Source organism: Salmo salar, chromosome 11, assembly GCF_965601325.2.
Source record: "Salmo salar chromosome 11, fSalSal1, whole genome shotgun sequence".
Classification (NCBI taxonomy): Eukaryota; Metazoa; Chordata; class Actinopteri; order Salmoniformes; family Salmonidae; genus Salmo; species Salmo salar.
In genome coordinates this window covers 50,121,934-50,145,915 of record NC_138301.1, presented here as the reverse complement: position 1 = coordinate 50,145,915, position 23,982 = coordinate 50,121,934, and the positions used below count along the sequence as shown (strand labels likewise).

General features: G+C 40.3%; 1 protein-coding gene across 1 annotated transcript in view; it reads right to left on the bottom strand.

Annotated features, from left to right (window-relative positions):
- LOC106592139 (multiple epidermal growth factor-like domains protein 10) overlaps positions 1–23,982 on the bottom strand; it is a 665,433-nt gene continuing 641,451 nt past the window's right edge. Inside the window, exon 12 of the mRNA XM_082958003.1 lies at positions 1–211. Coding sequence (XP_082814129.1) covers positions 63–211 — 149 coding nt within the window. The 3' untranslated portion in view covers positions 1–62. The remainder of the gene's footprint in view (positions 212–23,982) is intronic.

The following is a 23,982-nucleotide window of genomic DNA, read 5'->3' as shown; positions in this document are numbered from 1 at the left end:
GGTTTGAGGCAGAAAGAACAGCGACTGATGGAAAGAGGTTTGAAGCAGAGCGAGCAGAAAGACTAGAGAAACTCACCTTGGTTACACAGAGAGCCACAGAATCCTGACAGACACTCACAGTGTCCTGTGATGTGGTGACAGGGACCATCGCTATGGATACACTGAGGACAGGACTGACTGCAGCGCTGACCATAGAACCCTGGAGAACAGACTGAAAACACAGGGGACAGGGTGAGTGGATTAATGTGTGTGTAGCTATGTGTAGGTATGTGTGTGTGTGTGTGTGTGTGTGTGTGTGTGTGTGTGTGTGTGTGTGTGTGTGTGTGTGTGTGTGTGTGTGTGTGTGTGTGTGTGTGTGTGTGTGTGTGTGTGTGAGTGAGTGAGTGAGTGAGTGAGTGTGTATGCGTGTGTGTGTGTGTGAGTGTGTATGCGTGTGTGTGCGTGTGTGTGTGTGTGTGTTGCGGGGGGGGGGGGGGTATGTTTGTGTGTGTGTGTGTGTGTGTGTATACTTATAAACACAGACATTTCTGAGACAACCACAGATACAAAGCTAAGACACTACCAGACACTACCAGACACAACCAGACACAACCAGACACTACCAGAGACAACCAGACACAACCAGACACTACCAGACACTACCAGACACAACCAGACACTACCAGACACTACCAGACACTACCAGACACAACCAGACACCACCAGACAATCCTGGACACTACCAGACAATCCTGGACACTACCAGACACCACCAGACACTACCAGACACTACCAGACACAACCAGACACCACCAGACAATCCTGGACACTACCAGACAATCCTGGACACTACCAGACACTACCAGACACTACCAGACACTACCAGACACAACCAGACACTACCAGACACAACCAGACACTACCAGACACTACCAGACACAACCAGACACTACCAGACACTACCAGACACTACCAGACACAACCAGACACTACCAGACACAACCAGACACCACCAGACAATCCTGGACACAACCAGACAATCCTGGACACAACCAGACACTACCAGACACTACCAGACACAACCAGACACTACCAGACACTACCAGACACTACCAGACACCACCAGACACTACCAGACACTACCAGACACAACCAGACAATCCTGGACACAACCAGACAATCCTGGACACTACCAGACACTACCAGACACTACCAGACACAACCAGACACAACCAGACACTACCAGACAATCCTGGACACAACCAGACAATCCTGGACACTGACAGACACTACGAGACACTACCAGACACTAGAAGACACTCACGGACACTACTAGACACTAGAAGACACTCCCAGACACTACCAGAAACTACCAGACACAACCAGACACTACCAGACACCACCAGACAGCACCAGACACAACCAGACACCACCAGACAATCCTGGACACAACCAGACAATCCTGGACACTACCAGACACTACCAGAAACTACCAGACACTACCAGACACAACCAGACACTACCAGACACTACCAGACACAACCAGACACTACCAGACACAACCAGACACCACCAGACAATCCTGGACACAACCAGACAATCCTGGACACTACCAGACACTACCAGACACAACCAGACAATCCTGGACACAACCAGACAATCCTGGACACTACCAGACACTACCAGACACAACCAGACACAACCAGACACTACCAGACAATCCTGGACACAACCAGACAATCCTGGACACTGCCAGACACTACCAGACACTACCAGACACTAGAAGACACTCCCGGACACTGCCAGACACTACAAGACACTACCGGACACTACCGGACACTACAAGACACTACCGGACACTACCGGACACTACAAGACACTACTGGACACTACCGGACACTACCGGACACTACAGGACACTACCGGACACTACCGGACACCACCGGACACCACCGGACACCACCGGACACTACAGGACACTACAGGACAGTACAGGACACTACCGGACACTACAAGACACTACCAGACACTACCAGACACTACCAGACACAACCAGACACTACCAGACACAACCAGACACTACCAGACACTACCAGACACTACCAGACACCACCAGACACTACCAGACACTACCAGACACAACCAGACAATCCTGGACACAACCAGACACTACCAGACACTACCAGACACAACCAGACACTACCAGACACTACCAGACACTACCAGACACCACCAGACACTACCAGACACTACCAGACTCAACCAGACAATCCTGGACACAACCAGACAATCCTGGACACTACCAGACACTACCAGACACTACCAGACACAACCAGACACAACCAGACACTACCAGACAATCCTGGACACAACCAGACAATCCTGGACACTGCCAGACACTACCAGACACTACCAGACACTAAAAGACACTCCCGGACACTACCAGACACTAGAAGACACTCCCAGACACTACCAGAAACTACCAGACACAACCAGACACTACCAGACACTACCAGACACAACCAGACACTACCAGACACAACCAGACACCACCAGACAATCCTGGACACAACCAGACAATCCTGGACACTACCAGACACTACCAGACACAACCAGACAATCCTGGACACAACCAGACAATCCTGGACACTACCAGACACTACCAGACACAACCAGACACAACCAGACACTACCAGACAATCCTGGACACAACCAGACAATCCTGGACACTGCCAGACACTACCAGACACTACCAGACACTAGAAGACACTCCCGGACACTGCCAGACACTACAAGACACTACCGGACACTACCGGACACTACAAGACACTACCGGACACTACCGGACACTACAAGACACTACTGGACACTACCGGACACTACCGGACACTACAGGACACTACCGACACTACCGGACACCACCGGACACCACCGGACACCACCGGACACTACAGGACACTACAGGACAGTACAGGACACTACCGGACACTACAAGACACTACCAGACACTACCAGACACTACCAGACACAACCAGACACTACCAGACACAACCAGACACTACCAGACACTACCAGACACTACCAGACACCACCAGACACTACCAGACACTACCAGACACAACCAGACAATCCTGGACACAACCAGACACTACCAGACACTACCAGACACAACCAGACACTACCAGACACTACCAGACACTACCAGACACCACCAGACACTACCAGACACTACCAGACACAACCAGACAATCCTGGACACAACCAGACAATCCTGGACACTACCAGACACTACCAGACACTACCAGACACAACCAGACACAACCAGACACTACCAGACAATCCTGGACACAACCAGACAATCCTGGACACTGCCAGACACTACCAGACACTACCAGACACTAAAAGACACTCCCGGACACTACCAGACACTAGAAGACACTCCCAGACACTACCAGAAACTACCAGACACAACCAGACACTACCAGACACTACCAGACACAACCAGACACTACCAGACACAACCAGACACCACCAGACAATCCTGGACACAACCAGACAATCCTGGACACTACCAGACACTACCAGACACAACCAGACAATCCTGGACACAACCAGACAATCCTGGACACTACCAGACACTACCAGACACAACCAGACACAACCAGACACTACCAGACAATCCTGGACACAACCAGACAATCCTGGACACTGCCAGACACTACCAGACACTACCAGACACTAGAAGACACTCCCGGACACTGCCAGACACTACAAGACACTACCGGACACTACCGGACACTACAAGACACTACCGGACACTACTGGACACTACAAGACACTACTGGACACTACCGGACACTACCGGACACTACAGGACACTACCGGACACTACCGGACACCACCGGACACCACCGGACACCACCGGACACTACAGGACACTACAGGACAGTACAGGACACTACCGGACACTACAAGACACTACCAGACACTACCAGACACTACCAGACACAACCAGACACTACCAGACACAACCAGACACTACCAGACACTACCAGACACTACCAGACACCACCAGACACTACCAGACACTACCAGACACAACCAGACAATCCTGGACACAACCAGACACTACCAGACACTACCAGACACAACCAGACACTACCAGACACTACCAGACACTACCAGACACCACCAGACACTACCAGACACTACCAGACACAACCAGACAATCCTGGACACAACCAGACAATCCTGGACACTACCAGACACTACCAGACACTACCAGACACAACCAGACACAACCAGACACTACCAGACAATCCTGGACACAACCAGACAATCCTGGACACTGCCAGACACTACCAGACACTACCAGACACTAGAAGACACTCCCGGACACTACCAGACACTAGAAGACACTCCCAGACACTACCAGAAACTACCAGACACAACCAGACACTACCAGACACCACCAGACACCACCAGACACTACCAGACACTACCAGACACTACCAGACACTACCAGACACAACCAGACTCTACCAGACACAACCAGACACTACCAGACACAACCAGACACCACCAGACAATCCTGGACACTACCAGACACTACCAGACACTACCAGACACTACCAGACACTACCAGACACTACCAGACACTACCAGACACAACCAGACACTACCAGACACAACCAGACACCACCAGACAATCCTGGACACAACCAGACAATCCTGGACACTACCAGACACTACCAGACACAACCAGACAATCCTGGACACAACCAGACAATCCTGGACACTACCAGACACTACTAGACACAACCAGACACAACCAGACACTACCAGACAATCCTGGACACAACCAGACAATCCTGGACACTGCCAGACACTACCAGACACTACCAGACACTAGAAGACACTCCCAGACACTCCCGGACAATCCTGGACACTGCCAGACACTACAAGACACTACCGGACACTACAAGACACTACCGGACACTACCAGACACAACCAGACACTACCAGACACAACCAGACACCACCAGACAATCCTGGACACAACCAGACAATCCTGGACACTACCAGACACTACCAGACACTACCAGACACAACCAGACACTACCAGACACTACCAGACACTACCAGACACTACCAGACACAACCAGACACTACCAGACACTAGAAGACACTCCCAGACACTCCCGGACAATCCTGGACACTGCCAGACACTACAAGACACTACCGGACACTACAAGACACTACCGGACACTACAAGACACTACCGGACACTACCAGACACAACCAGACACTACCAGACACAACCAGACACCACCAGACAATCCTGGACACAACCAGACAATCCTGGACACTACCAGACACTACCAGACACTACCAGACACAACCAGACACCACCAGACAATCCTGGACACAACCAGACAATCTTGGACACTACCAGACACTACCAGACACTACCAGACACTACCAGACACTACCAGACACAACCAGACACTACCAGACACAACCAGACACCACCAGACAATCCTGGACACAATCAGACAATCCTGGACACTACCAGACACTACCAGACACAACCAGACAATCCTGGACACAACCAGACAATCCTGGACACTACCAGACACTACTAGACACAACCAGACACAACCAGACACTACCAGACAATCCTGGACACAACCAGACAATCCTGGACACTGCCAGACACTACCAGACACTACCAGACACTAGAAGACACTCCCAGACACTCCCGAACAATCCTGGACACTGCCAGACACTACAAGACACTACCGGACACTACAAGACACTACCGGACACTACCAGACACAACCAGACACTACCAGACACAACCAGACACCACCAGACAATCCTGGACACAACGAGACAATGCTGGACACTACCAGACACTACCAGACACTACCAGACACTACCAGACACAACCAGACACTACCAGACACTACCAGACACTACCAGACACTACCAGACACAACCAGACACTACCAGACACTAGAAGACACTCCCAGACACTCCCGGACAATCCTGGACACTGCCAGACACTACAAGACACTACCGGACACTACAAGACACTACCGGACACTACAAGACACTACCGGACACTACCAGACACAACCAGACACTACCAGACACTACCAGACACCACCAGACAATCCTGGACACAACCAGACAATCCTGGACACTACCAGACACTACCAGACACTACCAGACACAACCAGACACTACCAGACACTGCCAGACACTACCAGACACTACCAGACACAACCAGACACTACCAGACACAACCAGACACCACCAGACAATCCTGGACACAACCAGACAATCCTGGACACTACCAGACACTACCAGACACTACCAGAGACTACCAGACACAACCAGACACTACCAGACACTACCAGACACAACCAGACACTACCAGACACTACCAGACACAACCAGACACCACCAGACAATCCTGGACACAACCAGACAATCCTGGACACTACCAGACACTACCAGACACAACCAGACAATCCTGGACACAACCAGACAATCCTGGACACTACCAGACACTACCAGACACAACCAGACACTACCAGACAATCCTGGACACAACCAGACAATCCTGGACACTGCCAGACACTACCAGACACTACCAGACACTAGAAGACACTCCCAGACACTCCCGGACAATCCTGGACACTGCCAGACACTACAAGACACTACCGGACACTACAAGACACTACCGGACACTACCGGACACTACAAGACACTACCGGACACCACCGGACACCACCGGACACTACAGGACACTACAGGACACTACAGGACACTACCGGACACTACAAGACACTACAGGACACTACCGGACACTACAGGACACTACAGGACACTACCGGACACTACAAGACACTACAAGACACTACATGACACCACCGGACACTACAGGACACTACCGGACACTACCGGACACTACCGGACACTACCGGACACTACCGGACACCACCGGACACCACCGGACACTACAGGACACTACCGGACACTACCGGACACCACCGGACACCACCGGACACCACCGGACACTACAGGACACTACAGGACACTACAGGACACTACCGGACACTACAAGACACTACAGGACACTACCGGACACTACAGGACACTACAGGACACTACCGGACACTACAAGACACTACAAGACACTACAGGACACCACCGGACACTACAGGACACTACCGGACACTACCGGACACTACAAGACACTACCGGACACTACTGGACACTACACACCAAAGATAACATTAAACACTCAAACTCTCATGGCATTTCCTATTTCCTATTTCCAATTTCTCCTCCCCTCCCCTCCCCTCCTCTCATCCCCTCCACTCCCCTACTCTCCTTTCCTCTCCTCTCCTCTCCCCTCCTCTCCTCTCCTCTCTTTTCCTTTCTTCTTTCAGGTTCACATGAGGTAAAGTCTGAAGCCAAGGAAGAACCACTTTGACAGCCCACTCTGTTCTCTATTGTAGTCCTCTGTAGTGAAGGAACAGACCAGTTAGAGAGCATAGCTTTGTCCTCCTTCACTGAGGCTGCCAGCATCCCAAATGGTATATAGTGCACTATATACGGCTCATAGAGTATTGTGCACTATATAGGGAATAGGGTGCCATTGGGCCACAGCCTGTGCCATTCAGGCCATATGTCTTCCTTAAGCTCTTAATTAGTTTGCATTGATGTTTCTCTAAGTGGCGAGAGGAGGAGTTAACAGGTCAGAATGATGTTTACTTCCTGCTCTGTCTCAGTGTAATGAGAGGAGTTAACAGGTCAGAATGATGTTTACTTCCTGCTCTGTCTCAGTGTAATGAGAGGAGTTAACAGGTCAGAATGATGTTTACTTCCTGCTCTGTCTCAGTGTAATGAGAGGAGGAGTATACAGGTCAGAATGATGTTTCCTTCCTGCTCTGTCTCAGTGTAATGAGAGGAGGAGTTAACAGGTCAGAATTATGTTTACTTCCTGCTCTGTCTCAGTGTACTACAAGACACTACTGGACACTACCGGACACTACCGGACACTACAGGACACTACCGGACACTACCGGACACCACCGGACACCACCGGACACCACCGGACACTACAGGACACTACATTACATTTTACTCAGTGTAATGAGAGGAGGAGTTAACAGGTCAGAATGATGTTTCCTTCCTGCTCTGTCTCAGTGTAATGAGAGGAGGAGTTAACAGGTCAGAATGATGTTTACTTCCTGCTCTGTCTCAGTGTAATGAGAGGAGGAGTATACAGGTCAGAATGATGTTTCCTTCCTGCTCTGTCTCAGTGTAATGAGAGGAGGAGTTAACAGGTCAGAATTATGTTTACTTCCTGCTCTGTCTCAGTGTACTACAAGACACTACTGGACACTACCGGACACTACAGGACACTACCGGACACTACCGGACACCACCGGACACCACCGGACACCACCGGACACTACAGGACACTACATTACATTTTACTCAGTGTAATGAGAGGAGGAGTTAACAGGTCAGAATGATGTTTCCTTCCTGCTCTGTCTCAGTGTAATGAGAGGAGGAGTTAACAGGTCAGAATGATGTTTACTTCCTGCTCTGTCTCAGTGTAATGAGAGGAGGAGTTAACAGGTCAGAATGATGTTTCCTTCTTGCTCTGTCTCAGTGTACACACAGTTGCTGTACACCCACACAGAGAGGCATGAACGTAGACACACACACACAGACATTACATTTTACCTAGACATACACACACAAACATTACATTTTACCTAGTCATACACACAGACATTACATTTTACCTAGACATACACACAGACATTAGATTTTACCTAGACATACACACAGACATTACATTTTACCTAGACATACACACAGACATTACATTTTACCTAGACATACACACACAGACATTACATTTTACCTAGACATACACACAGACATTACATTTTACCTAGACATACACACACAGACATTACATTTTACCTAGACATACACACAGACATTACATTTTACCTAGACATACACACAGACATTACATTTTACCTAGACATACACACAGACATTACATTTTACCTAGACATACACACACACAGACATTACATTTTACCTAGACATACACACACAGACATTACATTTTACCTAGACACACACACAGACATTACATTTTACCTAGACATACACACAGACATTACATTTTACCTAGACATTCACACAGACATTACATTTTACCTAGACATACACACACAGACATTACATTTTACCTAGACACACACACAGACATTACATTTTACCTAGACATACACACAGACATTACATTTTACCTAGACATACACACAGACATTACATTTTACCTAGACATACACACAGACATTACATTTTACCTAGACATACACACAGACATTACATTTTACCGAGACACACACACACAGACATTACATTTTACCTAGATATACACACAGACATTACATTTCACCTAGACATACACACAGACATTACATTTTACCTAGACATACACACAGACATGACATTTTACCTAGACACACACACACAGACATTACATTTTACCTAGACATACACACACAGACGTTACATTTTACCTAGACATACACACAGACATTACATTTTACCTAGACAGACACACAGAAATTAGATTTTACCTAGACATACACACAGACATTACATTTTACCTAGACATACACACAAACATTACATTTTACCTAGACATACACACACAGACATTACATTTTACCTAGACATACACACAGACATTACATTTTACCTAGACATACACACACACAGACATTACATTTTACCTAGACATACACACACAGACATTACATTTTACCTAGACATACACACAGACATTACATTTTACCTAGACATACACACAGACATTACATTTTACCTAGACATACACACAGACATTACATTTTACCTAGACATACACACACACAGACATTACATTTTACCTAGACATACACACACAGACATTACATTTTACCTAGACACACACACAGACATTACATTTTACCTAGACATACACACAGACATTACATTTCACCTAGACATTCACACAGACATTACATTTTACCTAGACATACACACACAGACATTACATTTTACCTAGACACACACACAGACATTACATTTTACCTAGATATACACACAGACATTACATTTCACCTAGACATACACACAGACATTACATTTTACCTAGACATACACACAGACATTACATTTTACCTAGACACACACACACACAGACATTACATTTTACCTAGACATACACACAGACATTACATTTTACCTAGACATACACACAGACATTACATTTAACCTAGACATACAGACAGACATTACATTTTACCTAGACATACACACAGACATTACATTTTACCTAGACACACACACAGACATTACATTTTACCTAGACATACACACACAGACATTACATTTTACCTAGACACACACACAGACATTACATTTTACCTAGACATACACACAGACATTACATTTTACCTAGACATACACACAGACATTACATTTTACCTAGACATACACACAGACATTACATTTTACCTAGACATACACACAGACATTACATTTTACCTAGACATACACACAGACATTACATTTTACCTAGATATACACACAGACATTACATTTTACCTAGACATACACACAGACATTACATTTTACCTAGACATACACACAGACATTACATTTTACCGAGACACACATACACACAGACATTACATTTTACCTAGACATACACACACAGACATTACATTTTACCGAGACACACATACACACAGACATTACATTTTACCTAGACATACACACACACAGACATTACATTTTACCTAGACATACACACACAGACATTACATTTTACCTAGACATACACACAGACATTACATTTTACCTAGACATACACACAGACATTACATTTTACCTAGACATACACACAGACATTACATTTTACCTAGACATACACACACACAGACATTACATTTTACCTAGACATACACACACAGACATTACATTTTACCTAGACACACACACAGACATTACATTTTACCTAGACATACACACAGACATTACATTTCACCTAGACATTCACACAGACATTACATTTTACCTAGACATACACACACAGACATTACATTTTACCTAGACATACACACAGACATTACATTTTACCTAGACATACACACAGACATTACATTGTACCTAGACATACACACAGACATTACATTTTACCTAGACATACACACAGACATTACATTTTACCTAGACATACACACAGACATTACATTTTACCGAGACACACACACACAGACATTACATTTTACCTAGATATACACACAGACATTACATTTCACCTAGACATACACACAGACATTACATTTTACCTAGACATACACACAGACATTACATTTTACCTAGACACACACACACAGACATTACATTTTACCTAGACATACACACAGACATTACATTTAACCTAGACATACACACAGACATTACATTTTACCTAGACATACACACAGACATTACATTTTACCTAGACACACACACAGACATTACATTTTACCTAGACATACACACACAGACATTACATTTTACCTAGACACACACACAGACATGACATTTTACCTAGACATACACACAGACATTACATTTTACCTAGACATACACACAGACATTACATTTTACCTAGACATACACACAGACATTACATTTTACCTAGACATACACACAGACATTACATTATACCTAGACATACACACACAGACATTACATTTTACCTAGACACACACACAGACATTACATTTTACCTAGACATACACACAGACATTACATTTTACCTAGACATACACACAGACATTACATTTTACCGAGACACACATACACACAGACATTACATTTTACCTAGATATACACACAGACATTACATTTCACCTAGACATACACACAGACATTACATTTTACCTAGACATACACACAGACTTTACATTTTACCTAGACACACACACACAGACATTACATTTTACCTAGACATACACACAGACATTACATTTTACCTAGACATACACACAGACATTACATTTTACCTAGACATACACACAGACATTACATTTTACCTAGACACACACACAGACATTACATTTTACCTAGACATACACACACAGACATTACATTTTACCTAGACACACACACAGACATTACATTTTACCTAGACATACACACAGACATTACATTTTACCTAGACATACACACAGACATTACATTTTACCTAGACACACACACAGACATTACATTTTACCTAGACATACACACAGACATTACATTTTACCTAGACATACACACAGACATTACATTTTACCTAGACATAGACACAGACATTACATTTTACCTAGACTACACACAGACATTACATTTTACCTAGACATACACACACACAGACATCACATTTTACCTAGACATACACACAGACATTACATTTTACCTAGACATACACACAGACATTACATTTTACCTAGACATACACACAGACATTACATTTTACCTAGACATACACACAGACATTACATTTTACCTAGACATACACACACACAGACATTACATTTTACCTAGACACACACACAGACATTACATTTTACCTAGATGTACACACAGACATTACATTTCACCTAGACATACACACAGACATTACATTTTACCTAGACATACACACAGACATTACATTTTACCTAGACACACACACACAGACATTACATTTTACCTAGACATACACACAGACATTACATTTAACCTAGACATACACACAGACATTACATTTTACCTAGACATACACACAGACATTACATTTTACCTAGACACACACACAGACATTACATTTTACCTAGACATACACAAACAGACATTACATTTTACCTAGACACACACACAGACATTACATTTTACCTAGACATACACACAGACATTACATTTTACCTAGACATACACACAGACATTACATTTTACCTAGACATACACACAGACATTACATTTTACCTAGACATACACACAGACATTACATTTTACCTAGACATACACACAGACATTACATTATACCTAGACATACACACACAGACATTACATTTTACCTAGACACACACACAGACATTACATTTTACCTAGACATACACACAGACATTACATTTTACCTAGACAGACACACAGAAATTAGATTTTACCTAGACATACACACAGACATTACATTTTACCTAGACATACACACAAACATTACATTTTACCTAGACATACACACACAGACATTACATTTTACCTAGACATACACACAGACATTACATTTTACCTAGACAGACACACAGAAATTAGATTTTACCTAGACATACACACAGACATTACATTTTACCTAGACATACACACAAACATTACATTTTACCTAGACATACACACACAGACATTACATTTTACCTAGACATACACACAGACATTACATTTTACCTAGACATACACACACACAGACATTACATTTTACCTAGACATACACACACAGACATTACATTTTACCTAGACATACACACAGACATTACATTTTACCTAGACATACACACAGACATTACATTTTACCTAGACATACACACAGACATTACATTTTACCTAGACATACACACACACAGACATTACATTTTACCTAGACATACACACACAGACATTACATTTTACCTAGACACACACACAGACATTACATTTTACCTAGACATACACACAGACATTACATTTCACCTAGACATTCACACAGACATTACATTTTACCTAGACATACACACACAGACATTACATTTTACCTAGACACACACACAGACATTACATTTTACCTAGATATACACACAGACATTACATTTCACCTAGACATACACACAGACATTACATTTTACCTAGACATACACACAGACATTACATTTTACCTAGACACACACACACACAGACATTACATTTTACCTAGACATACACACAGACATTACATTTAACCTAGACATACAGACAGACATTACATTTTACCTAGACATACACACAGACATTACATTTTACCTAGACACACACACAGACATTACATTTTACCTAGACATACACACACAGACATTACATTTTACCTAGACACACACACAGACATTACATTTTACCTAGACATACACACAGACATTACATTTTACCTAGACATACACACAGACATTACATTTTACCTAGACATACACACAGACATTACATTTTACCTAGACATACACACAGACATTACATTTTACCTAGACATACACACAGACATTACATTTTACCTAGACATACACACAGACATTACATTTTACCTAGACATACACACAGACATTACATTTTACCTAGACATACACACAGACATTACATTTTACCGAGACACACATACACACAGACATTACATTTTACCTAGACATACACACACAGACATTACATTTTACCGAGACACACATACACACAGACATTACATTTTACCTAGACATACACACACACAGACATTACATTTTACCTAGACATACACACACAGACATTACATTTTACCTAGACATACACACAGACATTACATTTTACCTAGACATACACACAGACATTACATTTTACCTAGACATACACACAGACATTACATTTTACCTAGACATACACACACACAGACATTACATTTTACCTAGACATACACACACAGACATTACATTTTACCTAGACACACACACAGACATTACATTTTACCTAGACATACACACAGACATTACATTTCACCTAGACATTCACACAGACATTACATTTTACCTAGACATACACACACAGACATTACATTTTACCTAGACATACACACAGACATTACATTTTACCTAGACATACACACAGACATTACATTGTACCTAGACATACACACAGACATTACATTTTACCTAGACATACACACAGACATTACATTTTACCTAGACATACACACAGACATTACATTTTACCGAGACACACACACACAGACATTACATTTTACCTAGATATACACACAGACATTACATTTCACCTAGACATACACACAGACATTACATTTTACCTAGACATACACACAGACATTACATTTTACCTAGACACACACACACAGACATTACATTTTACCTAGACATACACACAGACATTACATTTAACCTAGACATACACACAGACATTACATTTTACCTAGACATACACACAGACATTACATTTTACCTAGACACACACACAGACATTACATTTTACCTAGACATACACACACAGACATTACATTTTACCTAGACACACACACAGACATGACATTTTACCTAGACATACACACAGACATTACATTTTACCTAGACATACACACAGACATTACATTTTACCTAGACATACACACAGACATTACATTTTACCTAGACATACACACAGACATTACATTATACCTAGACATACACACACAGACATTACATTTTACCTAGACACACACACAGACATTACATTTTACCTAGACATACACACAGACATTACATTTTACCTAGACATACACACAGACATTACATTTTACCGAGACACACATACACACAGACATTACATTTTACCTAGATATACACACAGACATTACATTTCACCTAGACATACACACAGACATTACATTTTACCTAGACATACACACAGACTTTACATTTTACCTAGACACACACACACAGACATTACATTTTACCTAGACATACACACAGACATTACATTTTACCTAGACATACACACAGACATTACATTTTACCTAGACATACACACAGACATTACATTTTACCTAGACACACACACAGACATTACATTTTACCTAGACATACACACACAGACATTACATTTTACCTAGACACACACACAGACATTACATTTTACCTAGACATACACACAGACATTACATTTTACCTAGACATACACACAGACATTACATTTTACCTAGACACACACACAGACATTACATTTTACCTAGACATACACACAGACATTACATTTTACCTAGACATACACACAGACATTACATTTTACCTAGACATAGACACAGACATTACATTTTACCTAGACATACACACAGACATTACATTTTACCTAGACATACACACACACAGACATCACATTTTACCTAGACATACACACAGACATTACATTTTACCTAGACATACACACAGACATTACATTTTACCTAGACATACACACAGACATTACATTTTACCTAGACATACACACAGACATTACATTTTACCTAGACATACACACACACAGACATTACATTTTACCTAGACACACACACAGACATTACATTTTACCTAGATATACACACAGACATTACATTTCACCTAGACATACACACAGACATTACATTTTACCTAGACATACACACAGACATTACATTTTACCTAGACACACACACACAGACATTACATTTTACCTAGACATACACACAGACATTACATTTAACCTAGACATACACACAGACATTACATTTTACCTAGACATACACACAGACATTACATTTTACCTAGACACACACACAGACATTACATTTTACCTAGACATACACACACAGACATTACATTTTACCTAGACACACACACAGACATTACATTTTACCTAGACATACACACAGACATTACATTTTACCTAGACATACACACAGACATTACATTTTACCTAGACATACACACAGACATTACATTTTACCTAGACATACACACAGACATTACATTATACCTAGACATACACACACAGACATTACATTTTACCTAGACACACACACAGACATTACATTTTACCTAGACATACACACAGACATTACATTTTACCTAGACATACACACAGACATTACATTTTACCGAGACACACATACACACAGACATTACATTTTACCTAGATATACACACAGACATTACATTTCACCTAGACATACACACAGACATTACATTTTACCTAGACATACACACAGACTTTACAATTTACCTAGACACACACACACAGACATTACATTTTACCTAGACATACACACAGACATTACATTTTACCTAGACATACACACAGACATTACATTTTACCTAGACATACACACAGACATTACATTTTACCTAGACACACACACAGACATTACATTTTACCTAGACATACACACACAGACATTACATTTTACCTAGACACACACACAGACATTACATTTTACCTAGACATACACACAGACATTACATTTTACCTAGACATACACACAGACATTACATTTTACCTAGACACACACACAGACATTACATTTTACCTAGACATACACACAGACATTACATTTTACCTAGACATACACACAGACATTACATTTTACCTAGACATAGACACAGACATTACATTTTACCTAGACATACACACAGACATTACATTTTACCTAGACATACACACACACAGACATCACATTTTACCTAGACATACACACAGACATTACATTTTACCTAGACATACACACAGACATTACATTTTACCTAGACATACACACAGACATTACATTTTACCTAGACATACACACAGACATTACATTTTACCTAGACATACACACACACAGACATTACATTTTACCTAGACATACACACAGACATTAGATTTTACCTAGACATACACACAGACATTAGATTTTACCTAGACATACACACAGACATTACATTTTACCTAGACATACACACACAGACATTACATTTTACCTAGACATACACACAGACATTACATTTTACCTAGACATACACACACACAGACATTACATTTTACCTAGACATACACACACAGACATTACATTTTACCTAGACACACACACAGACATTACATTTTACCTAGACATACACACAGACATTACATTGTACCTAGACATACACACAGACATTACATTTTACCTAGACATACACACAGACATTACATTTTACCTAGACATACACACAGACATTACATTTTACCGAGACACACACACACAGACATTACATTTTACCTAGATATACACACAGACATTACATTTCACCTAGACATACACACAGACATTACATTTTACCTAGACATACACACAGACATTACATTTTACCTAGACACACACACAGACATTACGTTTTACCTAGACATACACACAGACATTACATTTAACCTAGACATACACACAGACATTACATTTTACCTAGACATACACACAGACATTACATTTTACCTAGACACACACACAGACATTACATTTTACCTAGACATACACACACAGACATTACATTTTACCTAGACACACACACAGACATTACATTTTACCTAGACATACACACAGACATTACATTTTACCTAGACATACACACAGACATTACATTTTACCTAGACATACACACAGACATTACATTTTACCTAGACATACACACAGACATTACATTTTACCTAGACATACACACAGACATGACATTTTACCTAGACATACACACAGACATTACATTATACCTAGACATACACACACAGACATTACATTTTACCTAGACACACAGACAGACATTACATTTTACCTAGACATACACACAGACATTACATTTTACCTAGACATACACACAGACATTACATTTTACCGAGACACACACACACACAGACATTACATTTTACCTAGATATACACACAGACATTACATTTCACCTAGACATACACACAGACATTACATTTTACCTAGACATACACACAGACTTTACATTTTACCTAGACACACACACACAGACATTACATTTTACCTAGACATACACACAGACATTACATTTTACCTAGACATACACACAGACATTACATTTTACCTAGACATACACACAGACATTACATTTTACCTAGACACACACACAGACATTACATTTTACCTAGACATACACACACAGACATTACATTTTACCTAGACACACACACAGACATTACATTTTACCTAGACATACACACAGACATTACATTTTACCTAGACATACACACAGACATTACATTTTACCTAGACACACACACAGACATTACATTTTACCTAGACATACACACAGACATTACATTTTACCTAGACATACACACAGACATTACATTTTACCTAGACATAGACACAGACATTACATTTTACCTAGACATACACACAGACATTACATTTTACCTAGACATACACACACACAGACATCACATTTTACCTAGACATACACACAGACATTACATTTTACCTAGACATACACACAGACATTACATTTTACCTAGACATACACACAGACATTACATTTTACCTAGACACACACACAGACATTACATTTTACCTAGACATACACACACAGACATTACATTTTACCTAGACACACACACAGACATTACATTTTACCTAGACATACACACAGACATTACATTTTACCTAGACATACACACAGACATTACATTTTACCTAGACACACACACAGACATTACATTTTACCTAGACATACACACAGACATTACATTTTACCTAGACATACACACAGACATTACATTTTACCTAGACATAGACACAGACATTACATTTTACCTAGACATACACACAGACATTACATTTTACCTAGACATACACACACACAGACATCACATTTTACCTAGACATACACACAGACATTACATTTTACCTAGACATACACACAGACATTACATTTTACCTAGACATACACACAGACATTACATTTTACCTAGACATACACACAGACATTACATTTTACCTAGACATACACACACACAGACATTACATTTTACCTAGACACACACACAGACATTACATTTTACCTAGATATACACACAGACATTACATTTCACCTAGACATACACACAGACATTACATTTTACCTAGACATACACACAGACATTACATTTTACCTAGACACACACACACAGACATTACATTTTACCTAGACATACACACAGACATTACATTTAACCTAGACATACACACAGACATTACATTTTACCTAGACATACACACAGACATTACATTTTACCTAGACACACACACAGACATTACATTTTACCTAGACATACACACACAGACATTACATTTTACCTAGACACACACACAGACATTACATTTTACCTAGACATACACACAGACATTACATTTTACCTAGACATACACACAGACATTACATTTTACCTAGACATACACACAGACATTACATTTTACCTAGACATACACACAGACATTACATTATACCTAGACATACACACACAGACATTACATTTTACCTAGACACACACACAGACATTACATTTTACCTAGACATACACACAGACATTACATTTTACCTAGACATACACACAGACATTACATTTTACCGAGACACACATACACACAGACATTACATTTTACCTAGATATACACACAGACATTACATTTCACCTAGACATACACACAGACATTACATTTTACCTAGACATACACACAGACTTTACAATTTACCTAGACACACACACACAGACATTACATTTTACCTAGACATACACACAGACATTACATTTTACCTAGACATACACACAGACATTACATTTTACCTAGACATACACACAGACATTACATTTTACCTAGACACACACACAGACATTACATTTTACCTAGACATACACACACAGACATTACATTTTACCTAGACACACACACAGACATTACATTTTACCTAGACATACACACAGACATTACATTTTACCTAGACATACACACAGACATTACATTTTACCTAGACACACACACAGACATTACATTTTACCTAGACATACACACAGACATTACATTTTACCTAGACATACACACAGACATTACATTTTACCTAGACATAGACACAGACATTACATTTTACCTAGACATACACACAGACATTACATTTTACCTAGACATACACACACACAGACATCACATTTTACCTAGACATACACACAGACATTACATTTTACCTAGACATACACACAGACATTACATTTTACCTAGACATACACACAGACATTACATTTTACCTAGACATACACACAGACATTACATTTTACCTAGACATACACACACACAGACATTACATTTTACCTAGACATACACACAGACATTAGATTTTACCTAGACATACACACAGACATTAGATTTTACCTAGACATACACACAGACATTACATTTTACCTAGACATACACACACAGACATTACATTTTACCTAGACATACACACAGACATTACATTTTACCTAGACATACACACACACAGACATTACATTTTACCTAGACATACACACACAGACATTACATTTTACCTAGACACACACACAGACATTACATTTTACCTAGACATACACACAGACATTACATTGTACCTAGACATACACACAGACATTACATTTTACCTAGACATACACACAGACATTACATTTTACCTAGACATACACACAGACATTACATTTTACCGAGACACACACACACAGACATTACATTTTACCTAGATATACACACAGACATTACATTTCACCTAGACATACACACAGACATTACATTTTACCTAGACATACACACAGACATTACATTTTACCTAGACACACACACAGACATTACGTTTTACCTAGACATACACACAGACATTACATTTAACCTAGACATACACACAGACATTACATTTTACCTAGACATACACACAGACATTACATTTTACCTAGACACACACACAGACATTACATTTTACCTAGACATACACACACAGACATTACATTTTACCTAGACACACACACAGACATTACATTTTACCTAGACATACACACAGACATTACATTTTACCTAGACATACACACAGACATTACATTTTACCTAGACATACACACAGACATTACATTTTACCTAGACATACACACAGACATTACATTTTACCTAGACATACACACAGACATGACATTTTACCTAGACATACACACAGACATTACATTATACCTAGACATACACACACAGACATTACATTTTACCTAGACACACAGACAGACATTACATTTTACCTAGACATACACACAGACATTACATTTTACCTAGACATACACACAGACATTACATTTTACCGAGACACACACACACACAGACATTACATTTTACCTAGATATACACACAGACATTACATTTCACCTAGACATACACACAGACATTACATTTTACCTAGACATACACACAGACTTTACATTTTACCTAGACACACACACACAGACATTACATTTTACCTAGACATACACACAGACATTACATTTTACCTAGACATACACACAGACATTACATTTTACCTAGACATACACACAGACATTACATTTTACCTAGACACACACACAGACATTACATTTTACCTAGACATACACACACAGACATTACATTTTACCTAGACACACACACAGACATTACATTTTACCTAGACATACACACAGACATTACATTTTACCTAGACATACACACAGACATTACATTTTACCTAGACACACACACAGACATTACATTTTACCTAGACATACACACAGACATTACATTTTACCTAGACATACACACAGACATTACATTTTACCTAGACATAGACACAGACATTACATTTTACCTAGACATACACACAGACATTACATTTTACCTAGACATACACACACACAGACATCACATTTTACCTAGACATACACACAGACATTACATTTTACCTAGACATACACACAGACATTACATTTTACCTAGACATACACACAGACATTACATTTTACCTAGACATACACACAGACATTACAATTTACCTAGACATACACACACACAGACATTACATTTTACCTAGACATACACACAGACATTAGATTTTACCTAGACATACACACAGACATTAGATTTTACCTAGACATACACACAGACATTACATTTTACCTAGACATACACACACAGACATTACATTTTACCTAGACATACACACAGACATTACATTTTACCTAGACATACACACACACACACACACACAGACATTACATTTTACCTAGACATACACACAGACATTACATTTTACCTAGACATACACACACAGACATTACATTTTACCTAGACACACACACAGACATTACATTTTACCTAGACATACACACAGACATTACATTTTACCTAGACATACACACAGACATTACAATTTACCTAGACATACACACACACAGACATTACATTTTACCTAGACATACACACAGACATTAGATTTTACCTAGACATACACACAGACATTAGATTTTACCTAGACATACACACAGACATTACATTTTACCTAGACATACACACACAGACATTACATTTTACCTAGACATACACACAGACATTACATTTTAACTAGACATACACACACACACACACACAGACATTACATTTTACCTAGACATACACACAGACATTACATTTTACCTAGACATACACACACAGACATTACATTTTACCTAGACACACACACAGACATTACATTTTACCTAGACATACACACAGACATGACATTTTACCTAGACATACACACAGACATTACATTTTACCGAGACACACACACACACACAGACATTACATTTTACCTAGATATACACACAGACATTACATTTCACCTAGACATACACACGACATTACATTTTACCTAGACATACACACAGACTTTACATTTTACCTAGACACACACACACAGACATTACATTTTACCTAGACATACACACAGACATTACATTTTACCTAGACATACACACAGACATTACATTTTACCTAGACATACACACAGACATTACATTTTACCTAGACACACACACAGACATTACATTTTACCTAGACATACACACACAGACATTACATTTTACCTAGACACACACACAGACATTACATTTTACCTAGACATACACACAGACATTACATTTTAC